Source organism: Chrysochloris asiatica, unplaced genomic scaffold (assembly GCF_000296735.1).
Source record: "Chrysochloris asiatica unplaced genomic scaffold, ChrAsi1.0 scaffold00025, whole genome shotgun sequence".
Lineage (NCBI taxonomy): Eukaryota > Metazoa > Chordata > Mammalia > Afrosoricida > Chrysochloridae > Chrysochloris > Chrysochloris asiatica.
This window is the reverse complement of record NW_006408543.1, coordinates 2,266,038-2,282,437: the sequence shown is the minus strand read 5'-3', so window position 1 is coordinate 2,282,437 and position 16,400 is coordinate 2,266,038. Positions and strand designations below refer to the sequence as shown.

At 49.4% G+C, this 16,400-nt stretch overlaps 1 protein-coding gene across 1 annotated transcript in view; it reads left to right on the top strand.

Moving 5' to 3' along the window:
• The first annotated feature begins 410 nt into the window (after positions 1 to 410).
• The window catches only part of APOPT1 (apoptogenic 1, mitochondrial), a 35,942-nt gene continuing 19,952 nt past the window's right edge, over positions 411 to 16,400 (top strand). The window contains 2 exon segments of the mRNA XM_006839605.1: positions 411 to 812; positions 814 to 951. Of these exon segments, the coding sequence (XP_006839668.1) occupies positions 411 to 812; positions 814 to 951 (540 nt within the window).

Genomic DNA, 16,400 nt, shown 5'->3' with positions numbered 1-16,400 from the left:
CCGACCTTCGCCCCCGTAAACCCAGACGAATGAGACTCAACTGTGAACACTCCATCCCTTCCGCCCACTCAAGAGTTGAGAACACCTAACGCAGGCTTTGCCGGCCTCGTTTGCCCGCAAACGGTTCCTGATGGACCATCGGTGGGCCCAGGCCCCGCGGGTGTCCGAGGCCGCGCGGGGCAGCCGGCTCAGCCGCCTGCCTTTGGGCCCGGCCCGCTGGGCTTTAACTGGAGCGGGGGCTGGAGGCGAGGTGGACACCGGCCCTTCACCGGGGGAGGCGCCGGGGCCGCGCCCCGAGCTGCATCCCTCTCGCCCCTCCCGGCGGGGTCTGGACGCGGCGGGGCCGCGGGCGGCGGCAGACACTGGCCGCGAGCCCCGGCTCCCCGACGCGCGGCCTCCCTGACCTCACAATGGGCCGCGGGGGAGGGGACGGAGCCCACCAGCTTACCTGGCCTACCCGCGCCATCGCGCGCCGCGTCGCCGCCTCCGTCGCCTCCGCTCACTCGCTCCTCCCGACTCCGGGCCAAACGCCCCCAACCCCGGGGAAAGGCCGCCTGCTGCGGCGCTTCCACACGCCCCGTCGTCGGCTGTGGGCGCGACAGCCTGGGATGGCAGCTCCCACAACCCCCGCTCGGCCCGTCCGTTCCCGTTTCAATACCCCGGCGCCCCTGCCCGTCCGTAGCCCCCCGGGCCCACACCGCCGGGAAAGCGCCCGGTCGGCCGCAAAGTCCCCGCCCCCGCCTTACGCTTTGCGACTTTACCGTGAAGCAGCCCCTGGCGTCGTCGCGACGCTGCCGTGTGCCGCGGGAGCCGGGCGGTCGCCGGACCATGGCGGCCTTAGGCTCTAAGGGAAAGACCCTCGTCCGCCCGCTCTGCCGAACCTTCGTTGGTCGAGACCACCAGCTCGCCCCAGAGTGCGGCGCCGAGCGCAGGGAGGCGGCTCAGAGTGGGGTAAGCGGGGTGCTCGGGAGTAGGACCGGGATGAGGAGTGGTCGACAAGGGACAGGGCCTTGGCCTGCAATGCCTCCCTCCCCGGACACTCTCCCTCTCAGAGCCCTTCCCCAGGACTCCTCCGACCCTGCCGCTCTCAGGCCCTCTCCCCTCACCCAGACCCCCCTGCACCCCGCACCCCTGGGTCCGGTAGAGACGGCGCCGCGCCAGGCCGGTGGGTGGAGAGGCCCGCGGCTGGGGGTCCCGGAGCCCAAGGTTCCGTGTGGTATTAGCCCGCCTGTGGTCGGTAGGGGCGAGGCAGCCGCAGTCTGGGCCCCGCTTTCGTGTAAAGCCCTTGATACCCGTTTGTTTTGGGCTTTCCCTCGCAACACCACGCTAAGGGGCTTTCCTCGTTCGGAAACGAGAAAGCACAGATGGGGCGAGTCAAAAAAAGCATTGCTGCGAAGGCACGGAAGCCTTTGTGGAACAAAAGCATCAAAATGCGAAGCTGTTCCCCACTTAGTCTCCGTCCGGGTCTATTCGGTTCCCTTCCCTGGAGAATTCTGCGCTCTGGGATGTCAAGCAGCAGTTTTGACATCCTCGAGGGACTCAAGTTGTGTTCCTTTTCAGTGTCCTTTGAGTTTAGGGAACGAAAAAGAAGTCTGAGAGGGAGAGAGAAACATGAGACTTTCTGCTCCCTAAATTAGATTTGTAGCCTTGGAAACCCCTATACAGGGTCACTGTGAGTCGGAAGCGACTCCGCGGCACAGAATCATTCCGCCACCAGGATGGATGGGGAGCAGGTTTCCCAACAAAATTCTTGTAGGCGAGCTCTTGCTACCGTTGAAGAATGAACAGGTGCATTGTTGTGATGATAGGAAAAAATTCCTTGGTCCAACTTTTCTAGCCTCTTTCTCATCAATTCAGTTTTCCATTTTCTTAAAACTTCTTCCTTGGAAGCCCCCGTGATCATCCTGTGTCTTTCCAGAAAAGTCTCTCAAGATGACCCCTTTGCAGTCCTAAAAATATTCACCAGAACATTTTGCACTGATCTCTCTGCCTTGAATGTGAATGTCACTGGCCCAGCAGATGCCCCTCGGAAGCCATTGTTTTGAGTGGACACCCTGGAGATACTGAGATGTAGGATGGCCAGAACTTGTCTGCAGCCGTCCAGTGGTGTCGGAGACATGTTGAAACATGTTATGGTTGGAATAAACTTGGGCATGTGTGAGCCAGAACCCTAGTAGCGATCCTTTCTGACTTGCCCTTGTAAGTTGGGCAAAGAGCCACAAAGGTTAACACATGTACAAGAAAGAATGGTAAACAGTTTTCTTTTTGAAAATTACACTGTTAATGAGGGGTGTTTTGTTTACAGGAGGCCCAGTCCTTGGGAAAAGGAGCTCTGGTAACTTAGTGATTACAAGTCGGGCTGCTAACCTCAAAGTCAGCACTTCGAAACTTTCTGCTCCTGTAAAGACTTACAGCCTCGAAACGCGATACAGGGTCGCTGTGGGTCAGAAGTGACTCCACCGCACACAACTACCACCAGTCCCTGGAAACCCTAGGGTTTGCTGTGAGTTGGAATTGTCTCGGTGCACATAACAATAAAGCCTTGATTAGGGAGCTTTGGTGGCATTGTTAGATAAGCACTGGATTGCTAACCACAACATCGTCTGTTCAAACCCACCTGTTGCTTTGTGGGAGAAATATGAAGCTTTCTGCTCCCATAAATTTTTACAACCTTGGCACCCCTAGACAGGATCGCTATAAGTTGGAACCAACTTTATGGCTGTGAGTTTGGTTTGGGAGCCTTGATTGGGCACCCTGGTGAGGCAGCGGTTAAAGCTCTGGGCTGCTAACTACAAGGTCAGCAGTTTGAACCCACCAGTCACTGCACAGGAGAAAGACGAGACCATCTGCCTCTAAAGATTTACAGCCTGAGAAACTCTATGGAAAAGGTCGGCTCTGTCTTGTGAGGACACTGAGTTGGGATTGACTTGAGGACAGCAGGTTTGGTTCTTTGGTCTAAGCCCTGATTCCAGCTATTGATGGAAGTGCTCACTAACGGACTGGGATGGGCTGCAGATAAAATGCTTCAACCTGGAAGATCCATCTTTCCACACTGCAGAAATTTCATTACCTGGAGAAACTTGTGTATGCTCAGGATGATCACAGATGGTAACAGACATACACCACAAAGGAACTGTTAACGGCCCTGAGGCAGAAACTGTGCACCCGATCCAGTATATGTCTTCATCCAGTATGTGCCTGCATCCAGTATGTGCCTGCCTGCTGGGACCTTTAGAAGGATAAAAGAGAAACAATTAGCAGTTCCAAAGTGACTCTGCCTGTCTGTGGCTAGTAACACACTTCATTGAAGTTTAGACAAGGTGTCCCCGGGCTGTTGGTTAGCCAGGCCCCTGGCTCAGTTCCCTATTAGAGCAACCACAACCCTGACCTTTGTCTCTGAAACATAGAAACTCAACCAGCGTCTCTCACGTCATCTTTGGGCAGCAGGATGCCCACAACAGAAAATGTTCTGGGAGGGCAAACTCTTAGAAACCAACAATTTTCCCAGGACGAGGACTCCTGGTTGTTAGGTGCCATCAGGTAGACCCATGTGACAGAGGAGGACTGCCCCGGAGTTTCCTAGGCTGTTACCTTTAAGGGCACCAATCGCCAGGGCTTTGAACGGCCAGCTTTTTGGTTCACAGCATAGTGCTTTAGCCGTTGGCACCACTCTGTCTGTGTCACCTGTCCTGTGAATTGCTGCTGGCCACTTGGCCTGACTCCTGGCCACACTGTCCACACTGGAATTTCGCCAGCCCCATGATTGGTTGCAGATCCATGGAGTTGTCTTAGGCTGATTTTCAGAAGTAGATGACCAGACCTTTCTTCCTAGTCTGTCTTAGCATCCTAGGCACATACCAACCTCCAGGGGCAGAATGGTGGTGCCTGGCATGTAGTGTGCCACCTGGAGGGGAGGAATTTGCTACTGTACCACTGCTGGTCCATCTTGGGAGCACAGAGCTGCTGCCCCAGACAAGACTCTGCTCTCCTTCGGCTTTCGTCTTACCATGGATTGGATCCTCAGGATGTGACCTCTCCGTTCTTTGTAGTCCACAAGACTGACAAGGTAGCCTGGTGCTGGGCACTTGCTGGACTGCCCACACCTGCTAAAGGTGATGATTGTGATGAGTCAGAACGTGCCCAGGGCTAACATCTGACTTGTGTTGTTGTTGTTGTTGTATAGGATCTGAGTGCCCCATTGTGCTAGACGCAGGAGGCAGTTTCTGCCTCCAGGATGTTTGTGTTTGTCACCATCTGTGAGCTTCCTGAGTACTCAGCAGTTTCTCCAGGTAATTACATTTTTGGAAGGTGCAGAGATTGCTGTCTTCCAAGTTTTGCATGTAAGTATTAATTCTGCTCAAATGTAACTAGAGATCCGATTTAATACTTCCTGTGAACATTTTATCAGTTCTTGGCTCTACCCTTGTTTAGTACCTACACAGTCTGTTCCCATCTCTGATCTCAGTTTTAATAGAAAAATACAATAGAAGTATCAGAGAGTTTAGAGGTGGAGACCATTTCTTCCCTCCAAACTTAACTTACACTCCACTCCCAAGGTAACCATGGCGGTAACCATGGCAACCACTCACACCGCTTTGCTCCTTACCTCTGTGGGTTACGTCTAGCTTAGTGGAACCATGAGACAAACGCTCTGTTTGCAAATAAAACAAGGTTTTATTGAGGGAAGAATTGAATTTCATGGAACAGAGGTACATGATACTCAAAGTGTTCCCCTTTGTAGAAGCAAATTTTATTTGGTAAAAAGCATACAGGAAAAGTGTAGGAGGAGGGAAAAAGATTTCAAATCTCAAACCTTTTCAACAATTCCTAGCAAAACCTAAATTCCTATCTCCAGGTGCACCTGAAGGACCCTTGGTGGTGCAGTGGTTAAGGCTGGCAGTTGGAACCCACCAGCCTTTGCAGAAGAAAGACGGGGCCATCTGATGCTGTAAAGATTTACAGCCTCGGTAACCGGTAACCGGTGAGGCAGTCCTGCCCTTGTCCTGTAGGGTCCCTGTCTGTAGTCAGGATGGCTTGTTTGCCACTCCAGTTTGATTAAGGCAGTTGTAAAGCACTCTGTATAAACATTTTGATTAGGGGTCTTGCTTTTCAATGAAGTTCTTAAAATGGAAAATGGGTTCATTTGGTTACGAAAGAGAGGAGCTTGACTCCACTCTAATCTGAAGCCTTTGGAAAGGTTTACCAGGCTCCCCTGGAGATTCAGAGTCAGTGAAGTAAACACTTCTTCATCTAGGTTAGAAATTCTGATTCTTGTCTATGTTATTCCAACAGTAATACTTTGACAAGGAAAAAGGCTGACTGGCTTTTTTTGGGATAGGTAGACGTGAAAATTTTTCATTTAAAATGGAGTTTTGATTTAGGCTGCAAATCACAAGGTTGGTGATTCAAACCCAGCAGCCGCTCCACACGAGAAAAGGTGAAGCTGTTGGCTCCCATTACCATTTACAGTCTCAGGAGCTCTAAGGAGCAGGTGGCCCACTCGGTCCAGTAAGAGGGTCATCGTGGGTCATCGTGTGTTGGAATCTACTTGACAGCAGTGGGGGTTTTGTTGTTGTTACATTATATGCACAAATGTTCACTGCATTCATAGTAGTAGTTAACAGTGAATTTTATACATTTTAACATTTAAATCCTCACAATTTTGTGAGCATCTTCATTTCACAGGTAAGTACGTACACTCAGGTACAAGGACCTCTGGTAGTGGTTGTGAATCGGGCTGCTAACCTCAAGGTCAGCAGTTCGAAACTACCAGCAGTTCCTCTGGAGAAAGATGAGGCTTTCTGCCCCCCATAAAGATTTATAGCCTCGGAAACCCTATGCAGGGTCACTATGAGTTGGAGCCGACTCCACGGCACATACCACCCCCCCCCACCTTCAGACGCAGTAAGATTAAAGAACTTCCCTGAAGTTGTAAGGCATACACGTAAGGAAGTGCGCATATTATGGTCCTACACACAGAACATAATTAAAAGTCATTTCCTAGTAAATTTTTGGATTTAAAAGAACAAAAATACAAGCTTTCAAGACAGAGAGTTAATTTTCTAAAATGATTTTACACACTGTTGCTTTTATTTTCCCAGAAGATAGATTTCCAAACTGAGAGTTCCTATGCCAACGAGAATGTATTTAAAAATTTCAGATTTGGTCAGGTTACATTCAGAAAACCCAGTGCTGTCCAGCTGACCCCTTCTCACAGTGACCCTGAAGGACAGAGTTGTTGTTGTTAAGTGCCGTCCACTCGGTTTCTACTCATAGAACTACCTTATAGGGTTTTTAGAGTCCTGGTTTGGTGCTGTAGGATAAGCACTAGACTGAAAGGTCAGTTTGAACCAGAAGGTCGGTGGTTCGAATTTACCAGCTGCTCCTGGAAATCGTATTCAGGGTCCAAACCAACTCAATGCCATTTAACAAACAACATAGGGTCTCTAAGGTGGTGGTCCTCTTTACAGAAACCAATTGCCTCATCTTTATCCTGCTGAGTGACTAGTGGATTTGAACAGCTGACCTTTCAGTTAGCAGCCAAGTACTTAACTGCTGCAGCCCTAGGGCTGCTTCACGTTCAGGAAGGGCGCTGTAGTCCACCCCTGCAGAAGGCACCAGCGTCCCTCAGGTACCAGGGACAGCTCCTCCCCTTCCTCTGCAGTTTCCTTGTTGAATTTCCACAGACTTGATGACTCAACAGAATCCTTTCCATGGTTTATTGGTGGTTATGTGCCGTGGAGTCGGTTCTGACTCATAGCAACCCTGTATGGGGTTTCTGAGACTGTAAATCTTTACGGGAGCAGAAAGCCTTATCTTTCTCCCGTGGAACAGCTGGTAGTTTCGAACTGCTGACCTTAAGGTTCGTAGCCCAATTCGTAACCACTATGCTTCTACAATGTTGTCTCTGACTCTTGTCCTTTTTCTATTCATTATTCAGAGCAATCATTTTTATTTAGAATATCGACATTTAGGTCTGTTGTATCTGGTGTGAATGTTTCCCAATTCAGAGCTCGCTGTCCTGAATCAGTTCTGACGCACAGGGTTTCTAAGAATGTAAATCTTTTTGAGAGAAGAGACATAAAGATAGCTTCATCTTTCTCTCTTGGAGCGGCTGGTGGTTTTGAACTGCAGCCCAACACTTAACGCATAGTGCTACCAGGACTCCTTGCTGTTTCCCAGTCTGCCTTTTCATCTAGGTTTTGGTTTGGTGATGGTTCTGGTGGTACAGTGCCCAAGCACTCAGCTGCCAGTCATAAGGTTGGTTTGAAAGACCTGGTGGTGACCTGCTTTCCTCAAAATCACAGCCTGTAGGGCCCTGTGGGCAGCTCTGCCCTGTCACCTGGGGTCACTTGGAGTTGGGATCAACTCAGTGGCATGCAGCAATAACCACACAACTTACCCACCTGATTACGGGGTGTGAGCTAGTGAGTTCAGAGGTCCTCAAGGGGAATGGGGACTCACCAGCAGTCCAGAGCGGATTCCTGTGGGGCGGAGGTCAGTGCAATGGCTGGCCCCATGTTTACCTTCAAACTCCCAGTAAATGAGGACCTAGTGAGAGGTCTGAGTCATATCTTTTGAAACCTAGCATGGATTTGGGAAAAATTAAAGCTGGGACTGGGAGACTTAGGAAATCCGAACCCACAGGGGTAAAGAGACTACAGGCTCAAACCCAAGCCTAGATTTTCTGACGACCGGTCCAGAGATCACATGTTACCAAACGCTGCTTCCACTTTGAGTGAAACAAATTTCTCCTTTCTGGTTCTGCACCCTCCCCCCCTCCCCATTTTAGTTTCAGAGTTATATTTAGTCCCATAAAATGAGCTGTGAACATGTGATTTCTACTCTTCTGGAATAAGAGCACAAGCTGACATCTTGTGTCTGGAGTGGTAACGAGAGGGTTTTGAACTTTGTCTCTCTTGGGTTAGGATTTAGGGTTTAAACTGGTAGAAGAGCAATGTATTTCCCGCTGATTTCAGCAAGATCTCTGTGTTTCTGGAGACCATGTTCTGTATTGTGTAGCTAAACTGTGAACTTTTAAAAACAGCATCAATATATACACACATAGCACCATTGTCACACCTATAAATCCTTGTAGTTCACTGACAAGTGTTGTAGGATGACACGTAGAGAAACCTAGACCACTAGCAGTTACCGCGGTGGGAGAGAGGGTGAAGTTTCTGTTGGCTGAGCATTGAGCTTATCTTAATGGTGGTGGGATCTTTTGGGGAAGGAGAGCAATAATGACGGTGCAGTTTGAAAAATGAATTAAGTTATCAGTATGGAAATTGTGTTGATGAATGTGGCTTTGTGTGTATTTTCACCACACACTAAACAAAAACAAAGTTAATGGCTCATCAAAATTAAGATTACTTGTGCTTCATTGGGGCATTGTCAAGAAAGTTAAAATTTTAACAACCGACTCAAAGGGAGAACATATTTGAAAACCAAATATCAGGTGAGGTTTTAATGTCCACAATATATAAAGAACTCCTAAAACTTATTAGTGAAAAGACAACCCATTTTAAGAAATAGGCAATGGGCTTGCATAGATGTTTCTCTAAAGAAGATATAACATTACAAATGTTCTCCCGTGTAAACCTCACAATAAAAACTTAAGTGAAGAAGATAGAACATCAGTCATCAGGGAAATGCAAATCGAAACCAGAAGGAGACAGCACTCACAGTCCTGAGGATGGTCGGCCACGATCAGAAGAGCAGAACACAGCAAGCGGTGAGGGTGTGGAGACACGGAGCCTTCATCCATTGCTGCTGGGAAGTCACCATGGGAGACAGGTTGACAGTACTCCAAAAGTTCATCATGGAATTACTGCCAAAAACTGTGTGACAGCAAACCATCCGTCACCCGAGACTGCTCACTGGGTTCCAGAACTCAGAATTCAGACCCCACACTCACAGTGAGAGGCTTTACTCGGGAAATTAACAGGTTCCAGGTCAGGGTCATCAGAAGTGCTCAGGGCACAGTTCCAGTCAGCTGCTGGTAAATGCCCACAAGACACAGCACTCAGCCTGAAGGCGCTGGGCCCCAGCTCCCTCACTTAGTGCCTGGAGGGAGCCCACTCTACAAGCAAGCTACCCACTCTTCCTGGAGTCCCTCAGCTTTACTTGCTCCGTAGACTGAGAAGCCCACTGCTCTGCCTCATGCTCTGGTTCTTGGTTCTGCTGCCGCTGCTCCTCTGCCCCTTCTCCGGTGCCACAGGGATCTCAGGCTTCAAAGGACACGCGCTTCTTTGATGGTAGTTAGATCCTCCTCCTACTTCTGAGATGGTTCATTATATGCCCATGCTAGGGTTTCCAGTCTTCACAATTATAGTGAACTCTGTGCACTTCCACAGCTGAATGATGTCATCCTATCAGTATCTTCTCCACCTTCTCTTACCCAGATGCAGCAGGGCAGAAACGTGTGTGTGTGGTGGGAGTTACAGACTATAGCTAGAAGGACGTCAGATATTCTTCACTCCACCACATTTAAGAAGTTCTGCTAGCATAGTGGTGAAGAGTCAGGCTGCTAACCTCAAGCTCAGTGGTTTGAAACTACCAACCTTTCCTCAGGAGAAAGAAGACTCGTGAGCCCACCATGGCTGCCCAGCTGGAGTCAGCCCAGTTCAGGGGAGATGACTGAGTGAGATTCAGCAGGGTGCTGGCCATCGCAGCAGAGGGGGATCAGGTGCACAGAGGAGGGTCCCCAGACAGCCTTAGGGAGGCAGTACATGGGAGTCAGGCCAAGGATCTGTTGGGAAGGAGACTTGATGAGGGCTTTAAAATCCCTTGCTGTCCCGCGGATTCCAGCTCATAGCCACCCTCTGGGATAGAGTTGGCCGTAAGGGTTCCAAAAGCTGTTATTTATATGGGAGCACACTGCCCGGTCTTTGGGCTGGTGAGTTTAAACCCATTTAACCATTGTGCTATTAAAGGCTCAAACGTAACGGTTGTGAAGCTGGTGCCGGACCGGGCAGGGGCAGTGTTTCGTTCTATTGTGAATAGGGTTGCTATGAGTCAGAACTGACTCGGTGACACCTGAAAACAACAACAACAAGGGCCTTAAAGATAACAAAAAGTAGCTAACACGTGGCCTGGCTGACTCCTTGCAGTGATCGTTTCCTGAAGTTCAGAAGCCCCCTAAAGCTGGAATTGGGCTAGGAACCCTTGCCCCCGATTTCTATTCCTTCAGTGCAGAGGCCTGAGGGAGGGGGCTGGGAAATGGAAGGGGCTGGAGAAGCTGGCGGAAAGGAGCCCAGGTTCTGAGGCAGACCTTGGCCGCTTCCTGAGAGCTCTGTCCAGTTCTGCTCCCCGTATTGGCCATGAACTCCGATGACAGAGGGCTTCTGTGTTCCTTTCCTGAAGGGTTCTTCCTCCCACATTCTCCCGGTGACACACAGGTGGTGGTTAGGGGAGCGCGGAGGCAGTACTAGTTGGCTTCTGTCACCCACGGCTCAGTGAGGAGGAACCGCAGCCACCATCGTGGGCCCCAGGTCTGGGGTCACTCCGAGAACTGCCTCCGGTTTTTGAGAATATCCAGACACACAGATGCGAAGGCTTTGCAGGAAAGGTCTGAAAGCTGTGGCTTTGGAAAGTTGGAAACTGGAGGTGTGTGTAGTCGTCATACAGTGGGGATGTGACAGCCGTCACAGTCCTGATGAGGGGCTGAGCTCAGTGCCCCTGTGGGTGCCGTTGGCCACACGTGTGGAACTTTCCTCTCCTGGCCTACTTTGAATTCTAGTGACTGAGATGAAAGCTCTTCAGCAGTGGTCCCCGCTCATAGGGACCCTGTAACACAGAGGAGAACCGTGCCGTGGGGCATCACAGACGGTCATCTTTCCCGTGGACTTTGTGGTTAGCAGTCCAGTGCTTATCCTGCGAACTCAGAGACTCTTGGAGGGTCCCTGAGGCTTTACAGGAGCAGAAAGCCTCGTCTTGCTCCCTAGGACCAGTTGATGGATTCAAACCGCTGAACTTGTGGTTAGCATAACCAACTATGCTGCCAGGACGCCTTCTTCCGTGGCTGGCTGAAAACAAGCAGGAACAAAGATGCTTGCATCTGGAGGCGACCCTGCAGGGCGGAGTCTCCCCGAGGGGATGCTGCCGCCGCCACAGAGTCCTGGAGCTGCTGGGGGGCCCTCCAGGTGTGGTCGTGTTGTTCCCGGGCTGCCCTGGCTGCCCCCTCCAGAGCCTGAGTAGTCCCATGGGAAGGAGTTCAGGGTGCTTGGTCATGGGTGAAGGCCTGAAAGTCACTGTGTCTGTGCAGAGGCACAAGTCCTAGGAACTGGGGAGAACGCTTTGTCCCCACAAGTCTTGGTACCTGCTGCTGGTGTGGGAGCCCAGACACCTGGGGGCGAAGCTAGGGTGTGGGACTGTGAGGCCTGGACCTGGAGGTGTGTCAAGGATGGACCTTCTGGTGGAGAGAGGAGCAGCAGCGCTCGACCCCAGGAGGATGCTAGACTTGACCCTGCTGCTGCTGCGTGAGCCACCTGAAGGTTCTCAAGGAAGGAAGCCACCTGCACCCAGAGGGTGTCGGGGTGTTGGCTGCCCTCAGAGACTCCTGCGGGGATGGAGGGCACAGGACTGTTATGTGGAGAGCAGTAGGGTGCAGCGGTTTCAGGAAGACATGGGGTCTGTCTGAGGGGCCTGGCTTGTTCCTGCCACAGGTGTAAGACCTTTGACAAGAAGGTATGTGACCCACCTGGACCTTGTCACCTTGACAGCTTCACACACCCCCACCCCCACCCCCTACACCTCACCCTGACAGAAATGAACTGGCCTAGAAATTTTCAGAGCAGCCACAAGTAACTGACACCAAACGTTAGAAGGTTCTAATTCCGGCAACTTCATCACCCAGAAGTGTGAGGGTGACGATGAGCGAGGCTTGGATGCAGAGGGGCCTGCTAATGCCCACTGCTCCGGAATCAAGGCCAGATGGGCCAAGTTCCTTGTGGCAGAAACAGCACTCGATTGCTTTAGGTGGTGATGTGCTGTCTAGTCGGTTCCAACTCGGCAACCTTGTATGGGGTTTCTGAGGCTATAAATCATGGCAGCAGAAAGCCTCATCTTTCTCTTGCAGAGCCACTGGTGGGTTCGAACTGCTGGCCTTGTGATTAGCAGCCCAATGTGTAATCTAGTAAGATACTGGGGTTCCTTATGTAGCATGGTTTTGTTTTAAAATGTGCAGGCTCACTCAGATGTTGTGAGACTGATTGCAGGCTCCGGTGATAAAGTAAATATCACAATAAAGCAATGACCTGAATTATTTCTTTTTCTAGTGAATATGAAATTTAGGCTTATTCTATCTTGTTGTGTATTATGTGTGCAATGATGAAAAAGTTTGCAAAAAACTGTGTGAAGTGCAATAAAGCAAAGCGTTATCTGTCTGGTCTTACTGTTTTCTTAGTATATGCACATGTCTGTTTGTCTCTGGAAGTTTCCAGTGTTCCTCATGCTCTCCTGGCTGGCTTGAAATCAGCCCTGGTGGAAGGGTTTGCACCAGGGAAATTGGCAGACAAATAAATGTGCCTGTTCTGTCTCTGTTGTTGATAAGTGTCAGAACTTACTCGACAGCACCTGACCACCACCTCTAGTCATTGGGTGGTGTTAAGAGACGGGAGTAGGTTCTGACTCATAGTGACCCGTGCCATCCTCATAGTTGTTAAGTTTGAGCTCAGTGCAGCTGCCATTGTGCCAACCATCTCATTGAGCCTCTTCCTCCTTTTTACTGACTCTCCAGTTAATTAAGCATGATGCCCTTCTCCAGGGACTGGTCCTTCCTGACAACATGTCCAAAGTACGAGTCAACTTTTCACAGTTGTCACTTCTGGATCAATCCGGCCGGCCATGCTTCTTTCAAAACAGATTTGTTTGTTTGGTTTTCAGGCAGTTCATGGTATATTCAGTCGTCTTCATCAATACCGTAACTCAAATGCCTCAATTCTTTTATGGGCTTCCTTGTTCATTGTCCAGCTTTCTCATGCATATGAGGTGATTGAAAATGGCTTGGGGCAGGCATATCGTAATCTTCAAAATAACATCTTTGCTTATTTAACACTTTAAAAAGGTCTTCTGCAGCAAGTTTGCCCAGTGAAGTAGGTCTTTGCTGCTTCCCTAAGTGCTGATTGTGGATCCAAATGCAAGTCAAGTGAAAACATGGACAACTTCAGTGTTGTCTCAGAAGACCTAGGTAGGGCTATGCAAATCTGAGGTGCTTGTGGCCCACACACCAAGAAGATTGGATAACTTGCTAATAATGTAAATGCGGTAAATAGTATTAACCTGTCCACCGTGGTTAACCTTGCTGGTACTGAAAATACCTGTGGCATAGCTTTGCAACATCACAGCAACACATAAGCCATCACAGTATAACAGACAGTGAGTGGTGGCCGTGGGGGACATACATATAGGGTGTGTGGAACTCTAGCGTGGAGATTGGTTGATCTTTGCCATCCCGTTAGATTTCACCTGAGCCTTCTGAATTGGATGCTAGGTTTTGAATAGTAGAAGAATTTGCTCACTTTGGTACAGTGTAATGGCTGCAGCCAACACAGGAGCATTTCATCTGCAGTGTTGTCATTTTCTCCTCCATTCTAAGTCTAGCCAGTCAAAACCACAATGAAGATTTGGTGCCATCAAAATGGCATGGGGGTGAGGTCTGACCACCTCTGACTTCACAAGGGGACAGGAAAATCAAACTTAGCATCTGCCCAAGGCCTCTGCTCCCACCTTCTTACCCATCCTGACACTAGTTGTTCCTCCCATAGCACTCTCTGCTCCACTGGGTCCTAAAGCCCCTTGCAGTGGCCACACAGAACTAGCAGACCACATTCAGGACCACCAGGTTTACATGGGGAAGTTCATAGGATCAGTTCTGTGGCCAGGACCAGCTCTTCTAAGCTGTGCCTGCTGGCGTACCTCTGTGGTCCTCGACCTCCAACCACATAACCCCTTGGCCTGTGCTCTGCCCAGGCAGTATTACAAAGCTCTACAACTCTGTCAATAAATGCCCAGAATGCACTCCATTCTGCAAGTTGACTCAGCCTGAAGGTGACTCAAATAGATTTCTTAAAGATCAGCATTCCAACGTTAAGTGAGGCAAACACATATTTTCAATTAAACAAATGCAAGCGTTGTCCTGAGGCCCCTAGTACCACAGTAATTAAGGGCTCGACTGGTAGCTGAAAGGTTGGTGTTTGGAACCCACTAGCCCCTCTAGGAGAAAGATGTGACAGTATGCTTCCATAAAGATGATTATCGTTGTTAAGTGCCATCTAGTTGGTTATGACCTATAGCGACCCTGCATAGGGATTCTGAGGAGTAACTGGTGAGCTTGAACTGCCAACCTTACAGTTCAAACCGACTTTGCAGTCCAGTGTATTAACCCACAGTGCCAAACCAGGACGCCTCCACATAAAGATTTCAACCTTTGAAATCCTATGGGACAGTTCATTCTGCCATATAGGGTTGCTGTGATTCGGAATTAACAGTACCCAGTGTTGTTCTGAATGAAGAGCTGTGATGTTACAACCCGGAGACTTCTGTTTTCAGGTGGAAGGCAAAAACTTGCTTGTAGAAGCTGCCCTGCTGCCCTGGAAGGAGTGATCGCAGACCTGCAAGATGGCTTAGAAGGGTCCACACGGTTTCTGAACTCTCCATTCCCAGTACCTTCTCACGACCAAATCTAGAGCAGTCCTTCCGTGCTCTGGAGCCCACCTATTTTTAGAATGCTTGGGAATTTTAGAAGATTTAAGGAGGATGTCACATCTGGAATGTGTGGAGGGGAAGGCATGGGGGTGCCGGCTAAGGGCTGAGGACTGTTCTGCGTTTCCCATCTCCTTCAGTGATGTACTATAGCGTATGCACTGGACTGCTAACTGCAAGGTTGTCACTTCAAACCTGCCACACTCTCTAAGGGAGGATGTAAAGGTTACAGCCTCGGGAACCCTGCATCAGGTCTGTTTGAGTTGGAATCGGTCCTACAGCAGCGGGCTCAGTGGTTCTTGGGGTGCCTCCTGTGTGTCGGTGGGGACAAAAGTAGCCCTTGAGGCTGACTGTGAACAGCTGCATCTCCTGACTTGGTTTCCCTTTCCAATCTACACTGCCTCTTGAGCCCCCTTGTCAAGGGTCAAGTGCAGGGACTGTAATGACAGTCACACCCACGCTGAGGACAAGAAGGCTTAGGGTGTGCTGGAGTTGACCACGTCACATGATCTTGTGTTGAGCGCCTGATCCGTTTCCCACAGTCTCTCATTAAGTGTTTCCTCGGTTTTGCTGACCCTCTACTTTCTCAAACACAAGGTCCATTTCTGACTTTCTTCCCATAAATAGCCAAGTGGATCCTTGTCAAACACAAATGCTTTGCCTGGTTAGCTTATATCAGATTTATAAAATTAACAGCTATTATTTCTAAGTTTACAAAATAAATGATCAGCAAGCAGCCCAGTTAGACATAAAGTTGTCTTGCCTTAATTGATGCATACCCGGCATGTTAGCACCAGTTTCTTGTTAAGTGCTGTCAAGCCAATTCTGCCTCATAGTGACCCTGTAAAGAGTTTTCCGAGGAGTACAGTGCTTATCCTACAGCACCACATCACGACTCTTCTGGGGGGTGTCAGCAGTACAATGATAGAGCAGGATTCGAATGTTCTCAGTGAAGTGAAAATGTGATTCTGGTGCAGTACGCTCTGAGCCTTTGTGACGTGGTCCCACTCCTGTCCCACCACTCATCTGTCAGTTTGTTTTACTGTGGTGGCTTGTGACTTGCTTTGATTCTGGAAGCTCTGCCACCGGTATTTTAAATACCAGCGATGTCACCCATGGTGGACAGGTTTCAGATGAGCTGCCAGACAAAGACAGACTAGGAAGAAGGAGTGACGAACTACTTCCAAATATTTAGTCACTGAAAATATTTAGCAGAGAAACAATATCAGATATAGTGCCAGAAAATGAGGCCCTCAGGTTGGAAGGCACTCAAAATGCGACTAGGGAAGAGCTGCCTCCTCAGAGTAGAGTTGACCGTGATGACGCCAAGGTAGTAAAGCCCGCGGGACCTTCATTTGCTGATGGGGCACAACTCAAAATGAAGAGAAACCGCTGTAAAAATCCGTTAATAATCACAACATGAAATGTATGAAGTATGGATCTGGGAAAATTAGAAATTGTATAACATGAAATGGAATGCATGAACATCGATATCTTAGGCATTAATGAGCTGAAATGGACTGGCATTGGCCATTTTGAATCTGAAAACCACATGGTTTACTATGCTGGAAATGACAAATTGAACAAGAATGGTATTGCATCCATTGTCAAAAAGAACATATCCAGATCAGTCATGAGGTACAATGCTGTCTGTGATAGGATAATATCCATGCGCCTACAGGGAAGCCCAGTTAATA